The sequence below is a fragment of the Dipodomys ordii genome, unplaced genomic scaffold (genome assembly GCF_000151885.1).
Source record: "Dipodomys ordii isolate 6190 unplaced genomic scaffold, Dord_2.0 Scaffold44, whole genome shotgun sequence".
Classification (NCBI taxonomy): domain Eukaryota; kingdom Metazoa; phylum Chordata; class Mammalia; order Rodentia; family Heteromyidae; genus Dipodomys; species Dipodomys ordii.
The window spans coordinates 7,753,300-7,763,885 of NW_012267260.1; the positions used below are offsets into that span (position 1 = coordinate 7,753,300).

Sequence of the window (10,586 nt, forward strand, 5' to 3'; positions counted from 1 at the left end):
CCCGTCCCGGAGCCGCCGGGCCTCCCCGTCCCCGCCACGGGGTCGTCGCGTCTCCCCTTCCCCGCCGCCACCGCGGGGCCGACGACTCTTCCCGCCGGGCCCGGCTAGCTTCCGAGCTAGCGGCCGAGGGGAGTCGCGCTCCGACTTCGCCCGGGACGGCCGCGGAGACCATCCAGGCGACAGCGGCAGCCGGGTAATGGCACCTCTCGCCCGGGACGCCCTCCGTCCCTCAGCCCCCTCGCCCCACACCGCACTTCCCGCCTCCAGAAACGCGGGCGGCCGGCCCGAGTCCCGGGGTGGAAACCTCCCTGGGCGCGGAGGCGCTGGAGCCCCAGCTCCCTGGGCCCCGGGCGGGCGGGGGGGGGGGCTTCGTGTACACAATAACGGACTTGGGACCCGCTGCGCCGGGGCCCGGCCCGGTCCGGGTCGGGAGGGAGCGCCTGGGGTTAGGGTGTATGCTTTTTGAAGAGGCCGTTTCTTGTTCGGTGCTGGGAGATGTGGGAAAGTTGGCCAGGGCGAGGGGACTTTCTCCCAGCCCAGGTGCCGCCTGGGACTCGGTGGCGAGTTGACGTTTCCTCGGGTTCCTTCCCTCCCACCCCAGCTTAGAAAAACAGCGTGAAAAAGCTGTCTTTGTGGCTATGGAGTTGGGGAAGCTTCCGTCCCGCCGCCTGGACGCCTAAGCTGATAGCGGATCCCATTGGGGCGCATAGCGGGTCTTCGTGATAGCTGCCACCTGGACCGGCCGAGCCCTTGGCTCCCTATCCTGTCGGGACCCTTCCAGCCCTTGAGTGGAGCAGATAATGTTGTTTCCAAGTTTAATTAACTTGGTCGTGGTGACACGGCTGTGATTGACTCTGAATTTAACTCACATCTAACTGGTTTCTACGGCCGCGATTTTAAAGCGTTATCTTTTCTTGCTAGAGGAACAGCAGTAATGTCTTAACCGAGAACTTTAATGTGTGGTTGAAGACTTGCCCAACGTGAAAAACGTTGGGTTCCCAGCACCGCATTTAAAAACAAAACAAAACAGCCGGGCATTGGTGGCTCAACAGGTTGAGATCTGAGGATCTCAGTTCAAAACCAGCTAGGGCAGGGAAGTCTGTGACAGAGCTGAAAGTGGAGCTGTGGCTTAAGTGGTTGAGCGCTAGCTTTGAACACAAAAGCTCAGGGAGAGCTGGGAATGTAGCTTAGTGGTAGAGTGCTTGCCCAGCATGCACAAAGCACTGGGTTCAATTCCTCAGTACCACATAAGCAGAAGTGGTGCTGTGGCTTAAGTGGCAGAGTGCCAGCCTTGAGCACAAAGAAGCTTGGGGACAGTGCCCAGGTCCTGAGTTCAAGCCCCAGGACTGGGAGGGGTGTGTGTGAGAAGCTCAAGGATAGCAACCAGTCCCAGAGTTCAAGCCTCCGGATCTACACACAAGCACGTGCGCATGTGCACCTACCCATCCACATTCATACACATTGACTTCTCTGATCACCACCACTCTCATAGAGCACCCACCAGAGGTTGTTTTGGGGGCTTTATTTTAGTTCAATCTTTTTGTTGTTTGTTTCTGTTTGTTTTCTGTATTAGGATTTTCTACCACTTGGGCCAAATCTGCAGCCTGGCTTTTTGCCATTTATTTCTGGAAATAGAGTCTCTGACTTTTCAGCCTCCACCATTCAGATCTCAGCTTTCTGTAGACTGAGGATTAAAAGCTGGAAACTGGTACCCAGATTGTTCTGTTTTCTTTTGTTTTTTTGACAGTCGTGGGGCTTGAACTCTGGGCCCATGTGCTGTCCCTCAGCCCTTCAGCTTGAGGCAAACACTCTACCATTTGAGCCACAGCGCCACTTCCTGTTTCAGTTTTCTTGAGTAGCTCACTTGGATTTAAGTACTCTGGTCATAGGTGAACCAACTTGTTACTTTGTTAAATTTTAAAGCCCTGTTAGTCTTAGTGTCAATCACTAAGGAAGAAGCAAGAACAGAATATTAGTTACCATAATCTCTGTTCTTTCCAGTGTACAATTTGCTCCAGACTTCTCTGTCTCAGCAAATAGTATTATCCAGTGGTTCAAATCAGAAGTTGTCATCTGCCTTCTCTCTTTTTTTTTTTTTGGGTCCGGTTGTGGGGCCTGAACTCTGGGCCTGGGCACTGTCCTTCAGCTCTTCAGCTCAAGGCTAGCACTCTACCACTTGAGCCACAGCGCCACTTCCGGCTTTTTTCTTTTTGCTTATGTGGTGCTGAGGAATCGAACCCAGGGCCTCATGCATACAAGGCAAGCGCTCTACCACTGAGCCACCTTCCCAGCTCATCTGCCTTCTCTTATCAGATTAAACTCTTCTGCCTAAAATGAACTCTTCTGCCTAACCGTTATACTCCTGATTATGTCCCTGAAACTATCTTCCTGTGGTCACACAGATGCAATCTCTGTTACTTACTCCCCAAGAGTTGCATTTTACTCCTTTACATTTCACTCTTCTTTTTTGTGCCAGTCCTGGGCCTTGAACTCAGGGCTTAGGGCTCTTCTGAGTTTTTTTGCTCAAGGTGCTCTACCACTTAAGCCACAGCTTTTTTGGTGATTGATTGGAGGTAAGAGTTTCATGGACTTTCCTGCTTGGACTGGCTTTGAACCATGATCCTCAGAATTCAGCCTCCTAAGTAGCTATGATTACAAGCATGAGCTACCAGTACCCAGCTTACATTCCACTCTTACTATTCTGCATTTTTTTTGGGGGGGGGTCCGGTCGTGGGGCCTGAACTCTGGGCTTGGGCGCTGTTCTTCAGCTCTTCAGCTCAAGGCTAGCACTCTACCACTTGAGCCACAGCGCCACTTCCGGCTTTTTTCTTTTTTCTTATGTGGTGCTAAGGAATCGAACCAAGGGCCTCATGCATTCAAGGCAAGTGCTCTACCACTGAGCCACCTTCCCAGCCCATGAGAAACTTTTCTTTGTCGTTCATGGATTCAAGGGCTTGAACTTGGGTCCTGGTTGTCTCTGAGATCTTTTTGCTCAAGGATAGCACTCTGCCACTTGCAGCCACAGCTTTACTTCCATTTTCTGGTGGTTAACTGGAGATAAGAGTCCAACATGGGCTGGCTTTGAACCACGATTCTCAGATCTCAGCCTCCTAAGTAGCTAGGATTACAGTCATGAGCCACTGGCGCCCAGCTCTGAGAAACTCATCTCCAATTACTAGCAAAAAGCTAGAAGTAGAGATGTGGTTCAAGTGGTAAGGTCCTAGCCTTGAGTGAAAAAGCCAAGTTAGAGCTTGAGGACCTGAGTTCAAGCCCACTTCTGGCACACACAAAACTTCTAGCAAGGTGTTTAATGATACATATTAAATGTGCCGAGTGCTGGTGGCTTACGCCTGTAATCCTAGCTACTCAGGAGGCTGAGATCTGAGAATCACGGTTCAAAGCGCCCGGGCAAGAAAAGTCCATGAGACTCTTACCTCCAATAAACCACTAGAAAACTGGAAGTGGTGCTGTGGCTCAAGTGGTAGAGCGCTGGCCTTGAGCCGAAGAGCTGAGGGACAGCGCCCAGGCCCAGAGTTCAAGCCCCAGGACCAAAAACAAAAAACAAACCCACCAAAATAAATATTAAATGTGATTATTTGCTAAACAAATCAGAGAAGGGAGTTAATAGGATAGCTAAGAAAATGACTTGAAGAGAGTGAGGGGTTAGTAGTGCAAACATCTGGAAGAAAATTATAGTCAAATCACATCGTTTTCTTGATTAATACTCTGTTGTACTTCTTTTTTTTTTTAATTGTGAAAATACCATACAGAGGGGTTACAATTACATGTGCAAGGTAATGAATACATTTCTTATCAAGCATTGTTGCCTCCTTTGTTTCCCCTTATCATCCCTTCCCATCTTCCCTCCCTGCCCCTCCCCCCTCCTCCCTCCTCCACCCCATCCTGAACCCATCCCCCCTCCCCCCTCCTGTCCCCCTCCCACCAAAGTTGTAAAGTTTGTTTTTCGACATAACATCTTGTACATCTCATCTCTTGTACTTAAGAATAAATATGTTTCTTTACCCATGGTTTCTACCTATACTGCCACTTTGCTGCAGCCATATTGGCCTCTTTTTTTGTTATCCAGAACATAACAGTTTTATGACTTCCTTCTGCCTGAAACAGCCTTCAATTTTTTTTTTTTTTTGTCAGTTGTGGGCCTTGAACTCTGGGCCTGCGCACTGTTCCTTAGCTCTTTAGCTCAAAGCAAGTACTCTACCACTTGAGCCACAGTGCTACTTCCCATTTTCTGATGGTTAGTTGGAGATAGGAGTCTCATGGACTTTCCTTGCTTGGGCTGGCTTTGAACCTTAGTCCTCAGATCTCAGCCTCCTGAGTAGCTAGAATTACATACGTGAGTCACCAGCACCCAGCTAAATATGTTTTTTAAGGGACAGTGATTTTTTTTTTTTTTTGGACAGTCCTGGGACTTGAACTCCCTGGATTCAATTGAAGCCCTGGGTTCAGTTCCTTAGTACCACATAAACAGAAAATACTGGAAGTGGTGCTGTGGCTCTCAAGTGGAAGAGTGCTAGCCTTGAGCAAAAGCTCAAGGACAGTGTCCAAGCCCTGAGTTCAAACCCCAGGACTGGCCAAAAAAAAAAAAAGTGACAGTCTTAGAAAAGTATTCTCTCCATTCTGAAGTAACTCCTTTCCCCCAGTCTTTCATGGTATCACATTTGTTTAGGTAATGGTATAATATTTAATGGCTATAGAATTTATCACTATTAAAAAAAGTTTATCTGGGCTTACCTCCTTCACTAGAAATGTATAGATTCTGAAACAGGAATTTAATTCACTTTTCTGTTTCCATTCCCAGCAAGAAGGAGAGGTCTGTGTATTAGAAGATAGGATATAAAAGCTTTATCTCTTACAAAAATTATTACAGTTATTATTTTTGTGTCAGTGCTGGTGCTTAAACTCAGGATCTTAGCACTATCTCTTAGCTCTTTTTTTTTAATCAAGTCTAGCACTCTACCACTTGAGCCATAGCTCCATTTCTGGCTTTTTTGAGAGTCTTACAGACTTTTCTGCCCAGGCTTGCTTTGAACTTTGATCATCAGATCTCAGCCTCCTGAATTGCTAGAATTATAGTGTGAGCTACTGGTATCTGGCAAAACTGATTTTTTTCTTTGTATGGATGCTGATTCTGGAGCTTGAACTCAGGGTTTGGGCACTGTCTATGAGCTGCTACTGCTGCTACTTTTTCCTCCCTGGTCCTGGGGCCTGAACTTTTGGCCTGGATGCTGTCTCGGAGCTGCTTTTGCTCAAGGCTAGTGCTCTACCACTTGAGCCATAGCACCACTTTCAGCTTTTTTTTTTTGGTCGGTCTTGGGGCTTGAACTCTGGGCTTGGGCCCTGTCCCTCAGCTCTTCAGCTCAAGGTGAGTGGTCTACTGCTTGAGCCACAGCACCACTTCTGGTTTTCTAGTGGATTATTGGCGATAAGAGTCTCATGGACTTTTCTTGCCCGGGCTGACTTTGAACCCTGATCTCAGCCTCCTGAGTAGCTAGGATTACAGTTGTGAGCCACTGGAGCCCGGCTTTTTTTTTTTTTTAATGTGATACTGAGGAATTGAACCCAGGGCTTTGTGCATGTGAGGCAAGCACTCTACCACTAAGCCACATTCCCAGCCTTGAGCTTTTGATCAAAGCTAGCACTCATTCACTTGAGGCACAGCACCATTTCAGGCTGTTTCTTTCTTTCTTTTTTTTTGGGTCCGGTCGTGGGGCCTGAACTCTGGACCTGGGTGCTGTTCCTCAGCTCAAGGCTAGCACTCTACCACTTGAGCCACAGCACCACTTCTGGCTTTTTTCTTATGTGGTGCTGAGGAATTGAATCCAGGGCCTCGAGCATGCAAGGCAAGTGCTCTACCACTGAGCCACCTTCCCAGCCCCTTCAGGCTGTTTCTAAGTTTGTTGGAAATAAGAGTCTCATGGTGGGCAGAGAATGTGGCTTAGTGGTAGAGTGCTTGCCTAGCATGCATAAGACCCTGGGTTCAAATCCTTGGTATCACCAAGAGAAAAAGTAAAAATAATTAAAAAGAAGAAAAAGTGTCATGGGCTTTCCTGCCCAGGTTGGGTTTCAATTTGATCCTCAGATCTCAGCCTTCTGAATAGTGGGGATTATAGGCATAAACCACCAGCATCCAACTGACTTTTTTTTTTTTTGTCGGCTGTGGGGCTTGAACTCTGGGCTTGGGCGCTGTCCCTCAGCTCTTCAGCTCAAGGTGAGCGCTCTACCACTTGAGCTACAGCGCCACTTCCGGTTTTCTGGTGGTTTATTGGAGATAGGAGTCTCACGGTCTCTCCTGCCCGGGCTGGCTTTGAACCTCGATCCTCAGATCTTAGCCTCCTGAGTAGCTAGGATTACAGGCGTGAGCCATCAGCATCCTGGCCAACTGACTTTTTTAAAAAATTGCCTTATTGAATCACAACTTTACAAGTAAGAACATTTTAGATATGTGATTATCTTGACTATAATGACTACCATATAATCTTTATTTTTTGAATCTTTGTAGAGACGCTCTCCTAGTCTTCGTTCTGACTCTTCTTTGGAACAGAGCTTAAGGATCACTGTTGGCAATGACCATTTCTGTGTTAGCACACCGGAACGGCGACGGCTTAGTGATCGGCTGGGCTCACCAGTGGATAATCTGGAAGACATGGACAGGTAGGCTTCAGCAAGGGCAGGCCATACTACGCTGGTAACTGGGAAGGCAGAAATGTTTTAGATTTCTAAATGTACTTAAAAGGATGGCTTTACTATTGAAAGTTATTGACTATGTCCATGTGGAAAAGGCTTTCTGATGTAAACAAACTTACTTTCTTTTTTCTTTTTCTCTTTTTTTTGGTGCTTGTCCTGGGGATTAACCTGAGGGCTTAGGCTTTCTTGAACTGTTTCATTAAAAGCTAGTGTTCTACCACTTGAGCCACAGCTTCACTAACAGCTTTTTTGGTGGGTTAATTGGAAATAAGAGTCTCATGGACTTTCTTGCCTAGGCCAGCTTTGAACCACAGTGCTCAGATTTCAACTTCCCGAGTAGCTAGGATTACTGGCCTGAGCCACCAACCCGGCTACCAAACAGGTTCTTAATGAATTATGGAATAAGTGATTGGAGGAAAACACTTTTAAAAGGCCAGCTTGGAACAAATAGAGGTCAAGAGGATATAATCAACAGTCTCTAAATTAAACATAGTTGAAACAGCATGAACCTTAACATATTAGACTGGAAAGTGTAAAGGAAAGTTCTGGACAAAATAGGAATTTGTGCAGGGAATTGAAGGCATAGCTCAAGTATTTGCCTAGTGAGTGCCAGATACTGAGTTAAAACTCCATTACTTTAAAAAAAAAAAAAAAAACCTAGGGGCTATGATCATTAGAAAAGTACTTGAGCGGGGCTGGGAAGGTGGCTCAGTGGTAGACAGCTTGCCTTACATGCATGAGGCCTTGGGTTTGATTCCTCAGCACCACAGAAGAAAAAAAAAGCTGGAAGTGGTGCTGTGGCTCAAGTGGTAGAATGCTAGCCTTGAGCTGAAGAGCTGAAGGACAGCACCCAGGCCCAGAGTTGAGGCCCCACGACTGGACCCAAAAAAAAAATACTTGAGCTACAACCCTTTTGTCCTTTTATTTATTTTTATTTTATTTTTTAATTTTTCTATTGGTCATAGGGCTTGAACTTAAGGGGTTAGGGGCTGTCTCTGAGCTTTTTCGCTCAAGTGTAGCATTCCATCACTTTGAGTCACAGAGCCACTTAACAGTTTTCTGGTAGTTAATTGGAGATAAGAGTCTCTCAGACATTCCTGCCTGGGCTAGTTTTGAACCACAATCCTCAGATTTTAGCCTCCTGAGTAGCTAGGATTATTGAGCCACTGGTATCCAGCTTTATTTATTTCTTTATTTTGAGATAGAATCTTACTACCTTTATCTTAGCTGGTCTGTCCCTCTTTATCTTCTTGCCTCTATATCTCAGGTGGCTAGGATTACAAGCATGGGTTGTCACTATGTCTGGTCAATATTTTTTTCCACGGTAGCAGCATTTGAACTCATGTTTTGTGTGTGTGTGTGTGTGTGTTTAGTTGTGACCTGGGAATGTGGCTAAGTGGTAGAGTGCTTGCCTAACGTGCGTGAAACTCTGGGTTTAATTCCTTGATACCACATAAACAGAAAAAGCCAGAAGTGATGCTGTGGCTCAAATGGTAGAGTGCTAGCCTTGAGCAAAACAAGCTCAGGGATAGTCCTCAGACCCTGAGTTCAAGCCCCAGGACTGGTTTGAGGAACCTCCAGACTGCGGTCCGGAGTGGTTGTACTATATGTTCTTACCAGCAGTGCAATAGGGTTTCTTTTTCCTCAAGTTGCCACCAACCATTTGTTGTTTGAATTCACAATGGTGGCCAATCTAATGGGGGTGAGATGGAATCTCAGAGTTGTTTTGATTTGCATTTTCTCTAGAAGCAGGGACAATGAGCATTTCCTCATGTGTTTCTTTGCCATTCTTACCTCTTCTTTTGAGAATTCTCTCCTTAGCGCTTTTGCCCATTTAATAATTGGTTTATTAGCTTTGGGAGGGGTTAGTTCTTGAGCTCCTTGTATATTTTGGATGTAAGGCCTTTGTCTGATATATTGCTGGTAAAGAACTTCTCCCAGTCTGTTGGCTGTCTTTTTTTTTTTTTTGTCGGTCGTGGGGCTTGAACTCTGGGCCTGGGTGCTGTCCCTCAGCTCTTCAGCTCAAGGCGAGCGCTCTACCACTTGAGCTACAGCGCCACTTCTGGTTTTCTGGTGGTTTATTGGAGATAGGAGTCTCACAGTCTTTCCTGCCCGGGCTGGCTTTGAACCGCGATCCTCAGATCTCAGCCTCCTGAGTAGCTAGGATTACAGGCGTGAGCCACCAGCGCCCGGCTTGTTGGCTGTCTTTCTAGTTTAGTAACTATGTTAGTAGCTGTGCAGAAACTTTTTAGTTTGATATAATCCCATTTGTCAAATCTCTTTTATCTGCTGTGCCCCTGGGACTCTTCAAAAAGTTTCTGCCTAGGTGAGTGCTGGTGGGCTCACAACTGTAATCACAGCTACTAAGGAGGCTGAGATCTGAGGATCACAGTTCAAAGCCAGCCTGGGCATGAAAGTCCATGAGACTCATCTCCAGTAAACTACCAGAAAACTGGAAGTGGCTCTGTGGCTCAAGTGGTTGAGTACTAGCCTTGAGCTGAAGACCTTAGGGACAATGCCAGGCCTAGAGTTCAAACCCCATGATAAAAAATAAAAAAAAAAAAAGGTTTCTGCCTGTGAATTTTTTCTCCTACTCCCCTCTTGCAGTAATCTCTAATTTCAGATCTGACATTGAGGTCTTTGATCTACTTTGAGTTGGTACTTGTACATGGTAACAACCAGAGATCCACTTTTAGCTTTCTTTGTTTGTTTTTGGGTCCGGTCATGGGCCTGAACTCTGGGCCTGGGTGCTGTCCCTCAGCTCTTCAGCTCAAGGCTAGCGCTCTACCACTTGAACCACAGCGCCACTTCCGGCTTTTTTTTTCTTTTTTGCTTATGTGGTACTGGGGAATCGAACCCAGGGCCTCATGCATGCAAGGCAAGCTGTCTACCACTGAGCCACCTTCCCAGCCCACCACTTTTAGCTTTCTGCATATGGATGCCTAGTTTTCCTAATAACAATTATTGAAGAGGCTTTTTTTCCCCCCACTGTGTATCTGGCTTCCTTATCAAATATCAGATAATTGTAAGTATATGGTTTTATTTTGGTTTTATTTCCAGGTCTTCTAGTCTATTCCATTGATCTTGGGGTCTATTTTTGTGCCAATACCAAGCTGTTTTTGTTATTATAGCTCTATAGTAGAGCTTGAGGTCTGAGATTGTGATACCACCAACAGTACTTTTTTTTTTTTGCGTAGAATTGCTTTGGTTATTTGTGGTCTTGTTGCTCCATATGAATTTTTAGATTGTTTTTTTCTACCTTGATAAAGAACTTCGTTGGGATTTTGATGGGGATTGCATTAGATTTGTAGATCATTTTTGGCAGTATGGCCATGTTTTGAACTTAGGGTCTTTTACATACTCAGTTTGCTTACTCAGCTGGCATTCTACATATTGAGCCATGCCTCCAGCCTGGCTTTTTGACAGTTATTTTAGAGATGGCTTTTCTTAGACTTTTCTACCCAAGCTGGCTTCAAATGGCAATCTTCTGGATGTCAGTTTCTTGAGTAGCTAGGGTTACAGATGTGACTGAGTTTTTTTTTTTTTTGTCAGTCGTGGGGGTTGAACTCTGGGCCTGGGCGCTGTCCCTCAGCTCTTCAGCTCAAGGCGAGCGCTCTACCACTTGAGCTACAGCGCCACTTCCGTGACTGAATTTTTTTGTGTGTCAAAATGTATAAATTTAAAAATTTTTTGCTTATACTCAGTCACCAGTGGCTCATACCTGTAATCCTAGCTACTCAGGAGGCTGAGATCTGAGCATTATGTTTTGAAGCCAGCCTAGGCAGGAGAGCACATGAAACTCTTTTTCTCCTTCCTTCCTTCCTTCCTTCCTTCCTTCCTTCCTTCCTTCCTTCCTTCCTTCCTTCCTTCCTTCCTTCCTT

The 10,586-nt window shown here is 46.1% G+C and overlaps 1 protein-coding gene across 1 annotated transcript in view; it reads left to right on the plus strand.

The window, feature by feature from the left end:
• Positions 1–10,586, plus strand: part of Znf318 (zinc finger protein 318) — a 61,114-nt gene that overhangs the window by 952 nt on the left and 49,576 nt on the right. Inside the window, exons 2-3 of the mRNA XM_013019090.1 lie at positions 13–193; positions 6,521–6,672. Of these exons, the coding sequence (XP_012874544.1) occupies positions 13–193; positions 6,521–6,672 (333 nt within the window). The remainder of the gene's footprint in view (positions 1–12; positions 194–6,520; positions 6,673–10,586) is intronic.